The 17,170-nt window shown below is 40.7% G+C and overlaps 1 protein-coding gene across 1 annotated transcript in view; it reads left to right on the top strand.

Annotated features, from left to right (window-relative positions):
• The window catches only part of GABBR1 (gamma-aminobutyric acid type B receptor subunit 1), a 276,841-nt gene extending 273,851 nt beyond the window's left edge, over positions 1-2,990 (top strand). Inside the window, exon 20 of the mRNA XM_053721871.1 lies at positions 1,967-2,990. Within this exon, the coding sequence (XP_053577846.1) occupies positions 1,967-2,194 (228 nt within the window). The 3' untranslated portion in view covers positions 2,195-2,990. The remainder of the gene's footprint in view (positions 1-1,966) is intronic.
• Positions 2,991-17,170: the final 14,180 nt, after the last annotated feature.

Raw genomic sequence — 17,170 nt, 5'->3', positions numbered from 1 at the left:
TATATATACACAGACACACACACATATATATATATATATACACACACACATATTTAGACATGTATATTTATGTATCTATTATATTAAAGCCCTTTGCAGTTCATTTTTTTATAGCTTCTTTTAACTTTTGATGTCATTTTTTAAAAACATTTTTTATTAGATATTGTTACTATGAGTGTAAACTGTACTTTTTAAATGCATTTTTTGTGGGTTTTATGAAACTTTTTTGACTCGCGTAACAGTTAACCAGAGCTCTGAAGTTGCGATATCCCGACAAGCTCAAGCGATCGCATTTACTTTAACCCTGTAATACACGTGTTCCTTCCGATAAGCGCAAACAGATGCGATAAACCCCAATATCTCTTGCGCAAAACCACTCTTAACCTAGCCCTGAAATGGAGTAACATGACAGGTCCCGCAAGCATAAGAAGAAGCAAAAAAATTCTTAGATTCTTCTATTAAACATAGTTTTATTACAGTCGTTAATGTGAGAGCCGCGCTATTAAAAAAGCAAGCCCCATTGAAAGACCAGCAACGTACAGGGTTATAAAGTATTTGTTAATTGTGCAAATTCCAAGGCAATGGTCCTTTAATGATAAAGCTAGCTCTGGTTCCCGTCATGCCCCTATTAATAATAATAATAATAATATTTAAAGGAATATTTACCTCACAATGTAAATCTCTATAAAAAATATTTAATTATGAGAAGTAAAAATATACTTTCATTATTTATATTGCCTGCTTTCCCTGTAATTTAACACTAAGGTTTGTTCCTGAGAAGCTGGGATGTGTCCTATAGGATCTAGGACACAGACCATGCTACATTCTACAAAGTGGTTGTTAGATTATAATAGAGCTCTGACACTGATTGTTCGCTAACAAGGGTTGCCACCTTTGGTTCAGGCTGCACACTCGTTCGCCGTGTACAGCACACTGTATGTAAAAGCGCATAAATATTTACACTCTCACACACGATCACACTCTCACACACACTCTAATACACACTCTCTCTCTTACACACACACAAATACACTAACACTTTCACACACACACTCTCACACACATAAATACACTTACTCTTTCACACACAGACTCACACACACTCACACAAAGACACTTACACACACAGACACATGCAAAAGAGAAATAACTGTAGGCATATGCAGTGTGTTGCAAATGAACATCACCTTTTTTTGGCAGTGGCTGTTTCCAACTAAACCCATACATTTGCATGTCCGGGTCTGACTCTGCTTCAAAACCGGACACACAAAAGGAAACCCAAACTATCCGGGTCATTCTCGGACAGGTGTAAACCCTTTCACTAACAGGACATAGCAAAGTAAATAAGGCAAAGCTACTCAAGAGGCTTTTCAAAGGGTGTATCCTTGGACTGCAGAATAATGCAAATTCTGCAGTTAAACAGATATCAGCAATAGTACTGACTGCAAAAAAAAAAAAGTTGCTGGTTTTGTGCTCAAAATGCTCTGGTTTCGTGCAAACTTCTTAAAGGGACATGAAACCCAATTTTTTATTTCATGATTTAGAAAGAGCATGTCATTTTAATCAACTTCTAATTTACTTCTATTATCTAATTTGCTTCATTCTCTTTATATCACTTGCTGAAAGGCATATCTAGATATGCTCAAAAGCTGCTGATTGGTTGCTGCACATAGAGGCCTCGTGTGATTGGCTCACACATGTGCATTGCTCTTTCTTAAACAAAGGATATCTAAAGAATTGAGCACATTAGATAATAGAAGTAAATAGGAAAGTTGTTTAAAATTACATGCCCTACCTGAATCATGAAAGTTTAATTTTGACTAGACTGTCCCTTTAAATGACAAAGGGAACATAAATAAATTCAAGTTTTGTGATTTGAAGCTATCCCTGTGTTTTCTATTGAGTTCTGACAGCTATGTACCTTTTTCTCTAATGGAATCATTATCTCTTTATTTTCTCTCACCAGAAAGAAGAACGGGTAATGGATTTGCGTCAACAGCTACGTTCTCGCAGGAGAACATCCGTAACAGCCCGTGAAAACTGTTCCGACAACCACTACCCCAACTCCTCTGGGGCAGTATCTTCTCTCTATCAGCCAGGCCTCCCTCTTGCCAGATGTCTCGTAGCTGAGGGAGGAGACAAACTAGGAAGGAACAGTTGTGATGGGAGTAGAGTGCATCTCCTGTACAAATAAATTTCTTTGAGTGTTCCATGAAAAATGTTAGCTGTAAATAGTTGGAAGAACACAGTGTGGCCTCTTTAAGTTGTTCTCTTTCTTATCCAGAATATCTCATTCCCTTCTATTTCTCACTCTCCCCTTTTGTCTTTACATTATCTTTGCTCTCTTCATCTTGATAAATAGATTTCTGGAGTACTTAAGCCTTATCAAGCCAAATCTTCATGTTGATGCACAAGTGGTGCCCAGTTGACTGCAAGGATATGGCCATGCCACCTACATATCCTCATTGACACTGAAAACCACCATTTCACATGTGATGGCTGGCCCTATTGTTTCTTCTGTAGAAATTAACATTCTAGATCAAAATGCCAACTATAAACATTACTGAAAAAGGAGAATTTGTTGTTAAGAAAATAAATCAACATGACTTTATATACACATATAGATGCCTCCCAATTATCTGTACTTTGCTGGACAATCCAGAATGAGAACGTGCAGCCCTTCCCATCTTCTTGAACCTTCTACTCTCCTATACAGATTACAATGTAGGGAGTGGTGTACACGATTGCACACCACACCCTTTAGGGTGTGCCTCCCAATTCACAAAATACCAGTTGTGATGTTAACAATATAAACAAATCACAATAGACTAAAATATAAAGGCAATGAATACAAACAGTATCAGAAGGTAGAACACCAAACACAGTATACTATACAATTTATATTTGTATGTAAGTGTCCATCAAACAAACAGGTCCCAAAAATGGAGGCGGCAGCACTCTGTCAAAGGATGGTCATCCTGATGGTCAGATACTGAAAATAGAAAAAAACAGAGGCGCCACCATGGCCCAGTACACAAAAACAGAGAGAAATGTAGACAGATGGCAATATATATACTCACAAACATAGAGCACCCAGATGGTGCTATTGGGGTAGGCTGGAACTTCACAGTAGTCCAGCTCACTGATAGTCCTCCATACAGATCCGATTGAAGTTCCTTGAAGGGCCTAGGTACTATGCAGGAAACAAAGCACCTCCAGGTGCAATAACAGCAAGCTGGAACCACAAGTCGCCCAGTAGACAAACCACAGCAGGTGATCCTCGACAGCAGGTGACACTCTCTCATAAAACTTATCTCCGCTGGAAGTCGAGGATCACCTGCTGTGGTTTGTCTACTGGGCGACTTGTGGTTCCAGCTTGCTGTTATTGCACCTGGAGGTGCTTTGTTTCCTGCATAGTACCTAGGCCCTTCAAGGAACTTCAATCGGATCTGTATGGAGGACTATCAGTGAGCTGGACTACTGTGAAGTTCCAGCCTGCCCCAATAGCACCATCTGGGTGCTCTATGTTTGTGAGTATATATATTGCCATCTGTCTACATTTCTCTCTGTTTTTATGGTACTGGGCCATGGTGGCGCCTCTGTTTTTTTCTATTTTCAGTACTCTCCTATACATATGTGACCACCTATACACTAAACTCTACCCAGATCTGCCATAATTCTGTTTCAATACCACCCTGGGTCCGTGCCTGCATCTCTGAGGCCTCATTCCTAGACTCAATGTTTTTCTTTTTATTTAATATATTGGGAGGCATCAATATATAAACATTACCCAAAAGTAAGGCTTTAGGATTATATTTTAGTCTTGTCTACTAACATCAAGGCTTTAGATTTTACTTTAAAGACTCAAATTATGGTGTTAAAATAATTGTCCTATAATGATAAAGATAACCGTATTTTCTCTTCTTATGTGAGATATTACTCTACTTACTCTTAAAGGGACAGTACAATTATAATCAAACATTCATTATTCAGATAGAGAATGACATTTTAAACAATTTTACACTTCTGTTTTCTAATTTGCTTCGATCCTTTGAATCTTTTGTTTTAAAGCATACCTAGGTAGGTTCAGTATCAGTGATGCACCACTGGGAGCTAGCTTCCGATTGGTGGTTGCATATATATGCGTCCTTCCATTGGCTCACCGCTAGTGCATTGCTTCTTCTTTAACAAAGGATACCAAGAGAAAGAAGCACATTTGATAATAAAATTTAATTGGAAAGATGTTTAAAACTGTGCTCAATCTAAATCATGAAAGAAGAAAATTGGGTTTCATGTCAATTTAGTGTTTAAAAAAAAATATTTTTTTATAAATTTATTTCTCAAATCTGTGGCTATAACCTTTTATTTAACCCTCTTCCCTAATTGTGTATGTTTTTTTATATTTTCTCTCTTACTTGATACACTGTGTATTCCAGGTCTTTTTTACTATAGCACCTTAATATTAATCTCAGTCAATCACCTAAATGCACAAACTACACTTAAACGCATCCATTTCACTCCCTTTCTTAACTTATTCCCCTTCCATGACATCCCACCAATAACCATCTGTCATTGCTAAGGATGCTCAGAGTTGATTGCATCTCACAAACAATTTTTATACGCTGTGATTGGCTGTTGCAACAAATAAATGCAACAAGGAATATCTATGGTTTGATTATTAATGAATTACAAATATTGGATATACTGTATTCTGTTTACAATAAAGGACACTTGTAGATACTAATACAGCAGTATCTGACTCTAATTCTGATGCAGCAATGTTATGAACCATAATAATGTTGTGACAATGTCATACCTTGATTTAGGGTGAATCTTAAAGGGACACTGTACTTTAAATTCTTCACTTTCATGTTGATGACGACATTTAAATGTAAACAAAGGTATTATTTCCCGGAAAAAATATAAAGTAAAAGCTGATTAAATTTAAACTAATATAGACTGTACTGATAAATTACAGTCATTTACAGTAGCAGGTATACTTTTTGTGCTGCTGCTGGCTTAAAGCAATATCATTAATTACTTCTTTAACTTTATTTAAGTTTAAGCTGTGGTTTAGCTGCTCTAAAGACGGTCTCAATAGTAAATAAGGGGTTAACAAATTCCCATTAACCAGTGAATATATATATACACTGTATATATAAGAATCATGAAGACACAATGACACATGTTTGCAAAAGAAGGAGCTGTGTCTTCATGATTCTCATAATGTTTGGAATGACTACAGCAGAAAGGTTTGTGAAGGTGTGCTGACCCTTTTTAGATGTGTGTGTATATATATATATATGTGTGCATGTCTTCTTCTTTATAAATGATCAATAATTATCAACCCCATGATTGTATAGTAGCAGGTAGGTTTCCTATGACTGCACCAGAAATCAGCAGCACCTTGTGGTCACTACCGGTATATACAGTAGCAGGTATACATGCTATTAAAATAACAGTTATTGACTCCACCCTATGGTTATTCCATGAACAGGTTGACCGGACGTCCTGGTTTTATTGGGATAGTCCTGTTTTTCAGGCCCCATCCCAGTGTCCTGAGAATACCTTTTCAAGATAGGCAAATGTCATGGTTTTGGAAGCACAATTCTGTGTGTGCTGCACTTCTTTTTGACCACTTCGTGTCGTTGTGTAGACTCTTATGTTCAAGATGTTGTTATTCCTACCAGTATGTGTATCCCAGGAACAAGGAAGGAAGCGGAGCTCATAACACAGAGAGTTCTCCGTCTATGGTACTTAGCAAAGCAGCCCAAACATGGAGTTTATCAGGAACACTTAGGTATCTATGGGGCTGATCATACGCCAGTGTTATGATGAGCGAGGGAATATAGATGCACCATGCAGAGAATGACATATAAATGAAGACACACACAAACATGTATAATACACATGCACAACCAAATGTACACACAATCACATGCACACTTATACTGTTACATATATGTACACAGCACATATATATGTCTCTGACATACACACGTTTTGTGACTTGTGCATGGATTGAGTGCAAACACATTGTCACACCTACATAAATCCCAACTGTCCCTATCTGAGAAAGACATCCCTGATTATGATGTTCTTAAAGGGACACTGAACCCAAATGTTTTCTTTCGTGATTCAGATAGAGCATGAAATTTTAATCAACTTTCTAATTTACTCCTATTATCACATTTTCTTTATTCTCTTGGTATCTTTATTTGAAATGCAAGAATGTAAGTTTAGATGCCGGCCCATTTTTGGTGAACAACCTGGGTTGTCCTTGCTGATTGGTGGATAAATTAATCCACCAATCAAAAAGTGCTGTCCAGAGTTCTGAACCGAGAAAAAAGCTTAGATGCCTTCTTTTTCAAATAAAGATAGCAAGAGAACGAAGAAAAGATGATAATATGAGTAAATTAGAAAGTTGCTTTAAATTGCATGCTCTATCTGAATCACAAAAGAAGAAATTTGGGTTCAGTGTCCCTTTAAATTTCCCTTGGGAACACCCAAAAAGCCCCGACACACCCACAAGCTTACCAGACACACCCACAAGCTGCCCAGTCACACCCACAAGAAGCCTAGACACACCCACAAGCTGCCCAGACACACCCACAAGCTGCCCAGACACACCCACCGACCAACAAAACATTGACAGGCCCCTATCAAGCTCCTGAGTCCCTGATAACCGGCCACAGATGTTGGGCGGCACATATTTGAAAAACTGGAAATGGTTATATATGGGTAGAGGTGTCCATGGACACATAATTCCTTGTGTACACCTACTGGATGTGTGACAGGTTGCATATATATTCATGCTTTCACATACACATTGTGAGCACATAAACTCACATATGCTGGTTGCATAAAGATCTGCAATTTCACATTTATTATGTAATTTATATACAGGTGGCCCTCGGTTTACAACGGTTCAATTTACACCGTTTCAGAATAACAACCTTTTTTTCCAGTCATGTGACTACTATTGAAAAGCATTGAAGCAGTGCATTTATTAAAATAGCCAGTAGGTGGAGCTGTCCGCTTGTGTTGCAGCAAAGCCAAGCAAGCTGAAATTAATAAGTTTAACTAGACCTGAGCTATCGAGCAGATTTCAAAGGAACGAGATCTTCCTGTCTATAAATCAGTCCAGATTGGAATGCATAGAAAGAACTGTTTGCAGAAAAATGCAAGTGAAGTCTGTGTTGTTTATTTTTTTAATTAGGTTTATAATGCTGTTTAGCAAATGTTTTTGTTCATTTAACTTAGTTTAATTATATATTCTGTGTTGTGTGATTATTTTATTAGGTTTATAATGCTGTTTAGCATTTAAAGTCTTCATTTCAAAGCTTTAAAAATAATGTATTAGGTGTTACTTATGACAATTTTGAGAGGGGCCTGGAACCGAACTCCCTCACTTCCCATTGACTTACATTATAAACTGGGTTTCAATTTACAACGGTTTCGATTTACAACCATTCCTTCTGGAACCTAACCCCGGCGTAAACTGAGGGCTACCTGTATATTGCTGCATATACACACAATGTATAGGAGTGTACAGAGTTCATAAACGTGCACTGTAACATAGGTAATTGTGTGCACAAAACCTGGGGACAGTCACAGTTTTTCAGATTGAAAATCTGGTCACTCTGTCCATGTAAGTAGAGCACACAGTTATATATCTGTGATTGGCATAGATATCCCTGTGGTCACTCGGTGTATGTATAATAGCAGGAATGTATCTTATTAAAATATTACTGATTGGCACCACCATGTGGGTATTTCATGTATATACAATAACAGATATTAACCCTATTGATATAACAGTGCTTAGTACTAGATGTGCATTTGAGAATCAGATTCCGCTAAATGTGAAAAACTAACGTTTTATCGTTCGCTGCATTCGCCTGAAAATCATAAACAAGCAGTCTCTTTCACGAAAAATATAATGAAAAAATTCAAGAGGCAAAAAAAAAAAAGTTATTGACTTGTTCGTGCAGTTAAAACTGGTTTTCTAAAGGAGGAAAATGCTTCAAGATTACACTTTTCCAGTCAATTGATTCCTGGATCAGACAATAACTGTTTAAAGGGACAGTATACACCAATTTTCATATAACTGCATGTAATAGACACCACTATAAAGAATAATATGCACAGATACTGATATAAAAATCCAGTATAAAACCATTCAAAAACTTACTTAGAAGCTTCCAGTTTAGCTCTGTTTAAAAGGTTATTGGAACACCCACTGCAAGTGGAAAATAGCAGACACCGCCCCTCCTTCCTTTGCATATGAAAAGACCCATTACACAAACAGAAGCAAGCTGGAGTAGGTTTACATCGGTATTCTCCTAAAACTTTGGGGCTTGGTTAGGAGTCTAAAAATTAGAGCAATGTTATTTAAAAATAAGCAAAACTATCCATTTAAAAAAAAAAAAAAAAAACTGTATGGGCTATATAAATAGATCTTCTACAAAACATTTATGCAAAGTGTATAATGTCCCTTTAAGCTTCACTTTTATTTTTAGTCAATGCTGACCCCATTGAAAGAAAAAAGGCTGGCTTGCTGCAGTAGCACTATAAGTGAGACATTAACAATTGGGCAAAGAATTACACAAGAATTGAACAAGGATTGGACAAGGGATAAGGCAAGTTCTTTTGTAACACTGTGTTTTATCCACTGTTGCTAGTTTGTAATAATGCTCAATATCTTCACATTCCTTTTTGCTACCTTTTGTCTCTATAACAAACTACTTTATTCTATTACTCCTACCCCCTCACCACCTGCACTGTTCATTAGCCCATCTCTCTTAACCACACTTTACTTTTGTATTCATGAACTTCACCCATTCCTAAAGTTTCTCTCTCCCTTGCACTTAATCCCAAAAACTCATTACTGCAAATCTGCATCTCATGTCACTCTCCCTTTTGATCATACTAGCTTCTGGTGACATCTCCCCTAATCCTGGTCACCCACAACTTCCTAGCCTTGCACATCCATGTGTGCCTTTCAATAGACTTCAAAAACAAACCTCTGATAACCTTATTCTTATTCCTCTTGCATCTAAAGCCGCCACCTCCTTAACTTGTGCACTCTGAAACTCTCTGTTTGCAATAAGCTCACTTCTATCCATGACCTCCACTCTTCTTCATTTGAAGCACACATGATTTGGTAATTCTCTCCCCTCTCTATACGTGTTGCAGTCATATACCGCCCACCTGGCTCCCCAACTCAATTTTTAGATCACATTGCTGTCTGGCTGCCTTATTTCCTTTCCTCAAACACCCCTGCCCTCATTCTTGGTGACAATCCTACTGCCTCCTCTGCAAAACAACTTCTGCAACTCACTTCCTGTTTCGGCTTGTCACAATGGACTGACTCTCCCACTCACAAAGATGCTCACTCCCTCCATCTGATTTTCAGCTATCGATGCACTATCTCAAATTTCACAAACTTACCTTTTCCTCTTTCTGACCATCATCTCCTCACTTGCAACATCACATCCCTCCCTACAACTCCCCCTCCCTCTACCCCTCACACCAAAATTTACAGAAGCACTAAGTCATTAGATCAGCAACAGCTCTCTAGCTCTCTCGAACCTCTCCTCTCTTCCATCCCCTCCTTTTCCTGCCCTGACTAATCTATCTGCCACTATAACTCCACCCTTACATCGGTCATTGACAATCTGGCCCCACCTACCATAGTTCCGAAACCACACTCTCATCCTCATCCCTGGAATACTCCTCTGACCCAGTACCTAGCTACGCAGATGTTCCTGTACTGTTGAGCGACACTGGAGAAAATCTCAGAGTTCAGCTGACTTTCTTCACTACAAGTTCATCTTGAACACCTACTATTCTGCCCTTAATCTTTATAAGCAACACTACTTCTCTACGCTCATCTCTATTCTTTCCTCTAACCTAAAACGTCTGTTTTCCACATTTAATACTCGTTTCCGCCCACCCCCACCTCCTAATGCAACTTCTCTCTCAGCTCAAGATTTTGCCAGCTACTTTAATAACAAAATTGACTCCATCAGATATGAAATCAGCTCTCAACATACTACCAATCTCCCATCCCTTCAAAAGGTCACAATCATCCAAAACCCAAATAGCCATAAATTTAGCTATTTTGCCCCTGTTACCGAGGAAGAAGTTTCTGCCCTTATACTGTCCTCCCACCTCACTACCTGTCCCCTCAACCCCACCCCCTCACAGCTACTCCCCTCCCTCTCTTCTACCCTTACCCCTATACTCAATCATTTTCAACCTCTCCCTTAGCACTGGTATAGTTCCCACATCTCTTAAACATGCACAGGTCACACCTATCCTCAGAAAAACCTCTCGATCCAACCTCCCCATCCAACTACAGCCCTATTTCCCTACTCCCTCTTGCCTCAAAGTTCCTTAAAAAGCTAGTATATGCATGTCTATCCCATTTCCTTACACTAAACTCTCTTCTTGACCCACTGCAATCTGGATTCCTTCCCCATCACTCCACAGAGACAGCAATTGTCAAGGTTACCAACGACCTACTTACAGCAAAATCCAAAGGCCGCTTCCCTCTGCTTATCCTCCTTGATCTGTCTGCAGCCTTTGACACTGTTGACCACCCTCTTTTGCCCCAAACCCTCCGATCTTTCGGCATCTGCGACACAGCTCTCTTGTGGTTTTCTTCCTATCTATCTAACCGTACCTTTAGTGTAGCCTTCTCTGGAGCATCCTCTTCCCCCGTTACCACTTTCTGTTGGGGTACCTCAAGGCTCTGTCCTCGGTCCCCTTCTCTTCTCTACACTTCATCATTAGGTTCCTTAATAAAGTCCCACAGGTTTTTAATACCATTCGTATGCCAATGACACCCAAATCTATCTCTCTGCACCAGACCTACCTCCTTCCTTACTAACTCGTGTCACTAACTGTATTTCTCATATCTCATCTTGGATGTCCTCTCACTACCTTAAGCTAAATCTCTCCAAAACTAAACTCCTTTTTTTTGCCCTTCCTCCAAAATCCGTTATATGAATCCATCATTACCTCTACTCCGCATGCCCGATGTCTTGGGGTCACACTTGACTCAGACCTTTCTTTTACTCCTCACATTCAGTCCTTGGCTAAAGCCTGCCACTTCTCTAAAATTAGACATTTCCTTACACAAGATACAACTAAGATTTTAATCCACTCTCTAATATTTTCCCGCCTCGACTATTGCAACTCCGTCCTCTCTGGTCTCCCTAGCTGCCGCCTAGCTACTTTACAATCCATAGTGAATGCTTCTGAGAGGCTCATCTTGCTTACACGCCGCTCTTCATCTGCTGCACCTCTCTGCCAATCCCTTTACTGGCTTCCTCTTGCCTCCAGGATTAAACACAAAATCCTCACTCTGACATACAAAGCCCTCAACTGCACTGCTCCCCCCTACATTTCAGACCTTGTCTCTAGATACTCTCCCTCCCACCCTCTTCACCCTGCTCACGATCTCCTACTCTCCTCCTTTCTTGTTACCTCCTCACATTCCTGTTTACAGGACTTCTCCAGACTGGCTCCCATCTTGTGGAACTCTCTGCCTCGCTCCACAAGACTCTCCCCTAGATTTAACAGCTTCAAGGGCTCCCTAAAGACTCTACTATTCAGGGATGCATACAACCTACACTAACCTTTCCTAACCCCATTGCTTTCCCCTTGAACCCCTTAGAATGTAAGCCTATGAGCCCAGCTGTTTGTAGATCACCTTGATAAGAGCCGACTACAACAGTGCAACCCTCGGCAGGGCCGTCTACCCATTTGATCCCTATAAATGTTATCTTGTATACTGCCTATGGTTATAGCGCTGCAGAATCTGTTGGCGCTCTAAAAATACCTGATAATAATAATACCTACTACTTTAACTTTATTTAACACCTTAGCAATTGCTGCCTTACATGTAAACAATGGCTTGTCTTGCTATCTAATCTGTTTTATTTTTCTTTAGCTATACTAGTAGTTTAGAAGTGATTATAAAGAAAACTGTAAACAATTTGTTTTCAGTATTAAATTCCTATTTATTGTTATTTAATGTACCCATATAGGGTATCACAAAAAAGCCCTGCTTGTCTGTTAAACAAATTAAATAACATAATTTATGCTTACCTGATAAATTCCTTTCTTCTGTAGTGTGATCAGTCCACGGGTCATCATTACTTCTGGGATATTAACTGCTCCCCTACAGGAAGTGCAAGAGGATTCACCCAGCAGAGCTGCATATAGCTCCTCCCCTCTACGTCACTCCCAGTCATTCGACCAAGGACCAACGAGAAAGGAAAAGCCAAGGGTGAAGTGGTGACTGGAGTATAAATTAAAAAATATTTACCTGCCTTAAAAACAGGGCGGGCCGTGGACTGATCACACTACAGAAGAAAGGAATTTATCAGGTAAGCATAAATTATGTTTTCTTCTGTTAAGTGTGATCAGTCCACGGGTCATCATTACTTCTGGGATACCAATACCAAAGCAAAAGTACACGGATGACGGGAGGGATAGGCAGACTCTTTATACAGAAGGAACCACTGCCTGAAGAACCTTTCTCCCAAAAATAGCCTCCGATGAAGCAAAGGTGTCAAATTTGTAAAATTTGGAAAAAGTATGAAGCGAAGACCAAGTTGCAGCCTTGCAAATCTGTTCAACAGAGGCCTCATTCTTGAAGGCCCAAGTGGAAGCCACAGCTCTAGTAGAATGAGCTGTAATTCTTTCAGGGGGCTGCTGTCCAGCAGTCTCATAAGCTAAACGAATTATGCTACGAAGCCAAAAAGAAAGAGAGGTAGCGGAAGCTTTTTGACCTCTCCTCTGCCCAGAGTAAATGACAAACAGAGAAGACGTTTGTCGGAATTCCTTAGTTGCCTGCAAGTAAAATTTTAGAGCCCGGACTACATCCAGGTTGTGCAGTAGACGTTCCTTCTTTGAAGAAGGATTTGGGCATAAAGAAGGAACAACAATCTCTTGATTGATATTCCTGTTAGTAACTACCTTAGGTAAGAACCCAGGTTTAGTACGCAGGACTACCTTATCCGAATGAAAAATCAAATAAGGAGAATCACAATGTAAGGCTGATAATTCAGAGACTCTTCGAGCCGAGGAAATAGCCATTAAAAATAGAACTTTCCAAGATAACAACTTTATATCAATGGAATGAAGGGGTTCAAACGGAACGCCCTGTAAAACATTAAGAACAAGGTTTAAACTCCATGGTGGAGCAACAGTTTTAAACACAGGCTTAATCCTGGCCAAAGCCTGACAAAAAGCCTGGACGTCAGGAACTTCTGACAGACGTTTGTGTAACAGAATGGACAGAGCTGAGATCTGTCCCTTTAATGAACTAGCAGAAAAACCCTTTTCTAAACCTTCTTGTAGAAAAGACAATATCCTAGGAATCCTAACCTTACTCCAAGAGTAACCTTTGGATTCACACCAATGTAGGTATTTACGCCATATCTTATGGTAAATCTTTCTGGTAACAGGTTTCCTAGTCTGTATTAAGGTACTAATAACTGACTCAGAAAACCCACGTCTTGATAAAATTAAGCGTTCAATTTCCAAGCAGTCAGCTTCAGAGAAGTTAGATTTTGATGTTTGAAGGGACCCTGTATCAGAAGGTCCTGTTTCAGAGGTAGAGACCAAGGCGGACAGGATGACATGTCCACCAGGTCTGCATACCAAGTCCTGCGTGGCCACGCAGGTGCTATTAGAATCACTGATGCTCTCTCTTGTTTGATTCTGGCTATCAATCGAGGAAGCAACGGGAAGGGTGGAAACACGTAAGCCATCCTGAAGTCCCAAGGTGCTGTCAGAGCATCTATCAGGACTGCTCCTGGATCCCTGGATCTGGACCCGTAACGAGGAAGCTTGGCGTTCTGTCGAGACGCCATGAGATCTATCTCTGGTTTGCCCCAACGTCAAAGTATTTGGGCAAAGACCTCCGGATGAAGTTCCCACTCCCCCGGATGAAAAGTCTGACGACTTAAGAAATCCGCCTCCCAGTTCTCCACTCCCGGGATGTGGATTGCTGACAGGTGGCAAGAGTGAGACTCTGCCCAGCGAATTATCTTTGATACTTCCATCATAGCTAGGGAGCTTCTTGTCCCTCCCTGATGGTTGATGTAAGCTACAGTCGTGATGTTGTCCGACTGAAACCTGATGAACCCCCGAGTTGTCAACTGGGGCCAAGCCAGGAGGGCATTGAGAACTGCTCTCAATTCCAGAATGTTTATTGGCAGGAGACTCTCCTCCTGACTCCATAGTCCCTGAGCCTTCAGGGAATTCCAGACGGCACCCCAACCTAGAAGGCTGGCGTCTGTTGTTACAATTGTCCAGTCTGGTCTGCTGAATGGCATCCCCCTGGACAGGTGTGGCCGAGAAAGCCACCATAGAAGAGAATTTCTGGTCTCTTGATCCAGATTCAGAGAAGGGGATAAGTCTGAGTAATCCCCATTCCACTGACCTAGCATGCACAGTTGCAGTGGTCTGAGGTGTAAGCGTGCAAAGGGTACTATGTCCATTGCCGCTACCATTAAGCCGATTACCTCCATACATTGAGCCACTGACGGGTGTTGAATGGAATGAAGAGTGCGGCAAGCACTTTGAAGTCTTGATAGCCTGTCCTCTGTCAGGTAAATCTTCATTTCTACAGAATCTATAAGAGTCCCCAGGAAGGGAACTCTTGTGAGTGGAACGAGTGAACTTTTCTTTTCGTTCACCTTCCATCCATGTGACCTTAGAAATGCCAGCACTAACTCTGTATGAGATTTGGCAGTTTGAAAGCTTGAAGCTTGTATCAGAATGTCGTCTAGGTATGGAGCTACCGAGATTCCCCGCGGTCTTAGTACCGCCAGAAGAGCACCCAGAACCTTTGTGAAGATTCTTGGCGCTGTAGCCAATCCGAATGGAAGAGCCACAAACTGGTAATGCCTGTCTAGGAAGGCAAACCTTAGGTACCGGTAATGATCTTTGTGAATCGGTATGTGCAGGTAAGCATCTTTTAAATCTACAGTGGTCATGTACTGACCCTCTTGGATCATAGGTAAAATTGTCCGAATAGTCTCCATCTTGAACGATGGAACTCTTAGGAATTTGTTTAGGATCTTTAAGTCCAGGATTGGTCTGAAAGTTCCCTCTTTTTTGGGAACCACAAACAGATTTGAGTAAAACCCCTGTCCCTGTTCCGATCGTGGAACTGGATGGATTACTCCCATTAACAAGAGCTCTTGTACGCAGCGTAGAAAAGCCTCTTTCTTTGTCTGGATTGTTGACAATCTTGACAGATGAAATCTCTCTCTTGGAGGAGAGTATTTGAAGTCCAGAAGGTATCCCTGAGATATTATCTCTAGCGCCCAGGGATCCTGAACATCTCTTGCCCAAGCCTGGGCGAAGAGAGAAAGTCTGCCCCCCACTAGATCCGATCCCGGATCGGGGGCCCTCAATTCATGCTGTTTTGGGGGCAGCAGCAGGTTTCCTAGTCTGCTTGCCCTTGTTCCAGGACTGGTTAGGTTTCCAGCCTTGTCTGTAGCGAGCAACAGCTCCTTCCTGTTTTGGTGCAGAGGAAGTTGATGCTGCTCCTGCTTTGAAATTACGAAAGGAACGAAAACTAGACTGTCTAGTCTTGGCTTTGGCTTTGTCCTGAGGCAGGGCATGGCCTTTACCTCCTGTAATGTCAGCGATAATCTCTTTCAACCCGGGCCCGAATAAGGTCTGCCCTTTGAAAGGTATATTAAGCAATTTAGACTTAGAAGTAACATCAGCTGACCAGGATTTTAGCCACAGCGCCCTGCGTGCCTGAATGGCGAATCCTGAATTCTTCGCCGTAAGTTTAGTAAGATGTACTACGGCCTCCGAAATGAATGAATTAGCTAGTTTAAGGACTCTAAGCCTGTCCGTAATGTCGTCCAGAGTAGCTGAACCAATGTTCTCTTCCAGAGACTCAATCCAGAATGCCGCTGCAGCCGTGATCGGCGCAATGCATGCAAGGGGTTGCAATATAAAACCTTGTTGAACAAACATTTTCTTAAGGTAACCCTCTAACTTTTTATCCATTGGATCTGAAAAAGCACAGCTATCCTCCACCGGGATAGTGGTACGCTTAGCTAAAGTAGAAACTGCTCCCTCCACCTTAGGGACCGTTTGCCATAAGTCCCTTGTGGTGGCGTCTATTGGAAACATTTTTCTAAATATCGGAGGGGGTGAGAACGGCACACCGGGTCTATCCCACTCCTTAGTAACAATTTCAGTAAGTCTCTTAGGTATAGGAAAAACCTCAGTACTCGTCGGTACCGCAAAATATTTATCCAACCTACACATTTTCTCTGGTATTGCAACTGTGTTACAATCATTCAGAGCCGCTAACACCTCCCCTAGTAATACACGGAGGTTTTCCAGTTTAAATTTAAAATTTGAAATATCTGAATCCAGTCTGTTTGGATCAGAACCGTCACCCACAGAATGAAGTTCTCCGTCCTCATGTTCTGCCACCTGTGACGCAGTGTCTGACATGGCCCTAATATTATCAGCGCACTCTGTTCTCACCCCAGAGTGATCACGCTTACCTTTTAGTTCTGGTAATTTAGCCAAAACTTCAGTCATAACAGTAGCCATATCCTGTAATGTGATTTGTAATGGCCGCCCAGCTGTACTCGGCGCTACAATATCACGCACCTCCCTCTGAGCGGGAGATGTAGGTACTGACACGTGAGGCGAGTTAGTCGGCATAACTCTCCCCTCGTTGTTTGGTGAAATTTGTTCAATTTGTACAGATTGATTTTTATTTAAAGTAGCATCAATACAGTTAGTACATAAATTTCTATTGGGCTCCACTTTGGCATTGCAACAAATGACACAGGTATCATCTTCTGAATCAGACATGTTTAACACACTAGCAAATAAACTTGCAACTTGGAAATACAATTCAAATAGAATAATATTAAAACGTACTGTGCCTTTAAGAAGCACAGAAGATCTATGACAGTTAAAAATTAATAAATTGAAACAGTTATAGCCTCAATCCTTGTAAACAACACAACTTTAGCAAAGGTTTAATCCCATTAGCAAAGATAACAATTTCTGAAAGCAGGAAACAAATTACAGAATAAAAGTTTTTATTTCAAAATAAGTTTTGAAGACCCCTGAGCTCTGTAGAGATGAACCAGATCATGCA

This window comes from Bombina bombina, chromosome 7 (genome assembly GCF_027579735.1).
Source record: "Bombina bombina isolate aBomBom1 chromosome 7, aBomBom1.pri, whole genome shotgun sequence".
NCBI classification, from domain to species: Eukaryota; Metazoa; Chordata; class Amphibia; order Anura; family Bombinatoridae; genus Bombina; species Bombina bombina.
This window is presented reverse-complemented; position numbering and strand designations above follow the sequence as displayed.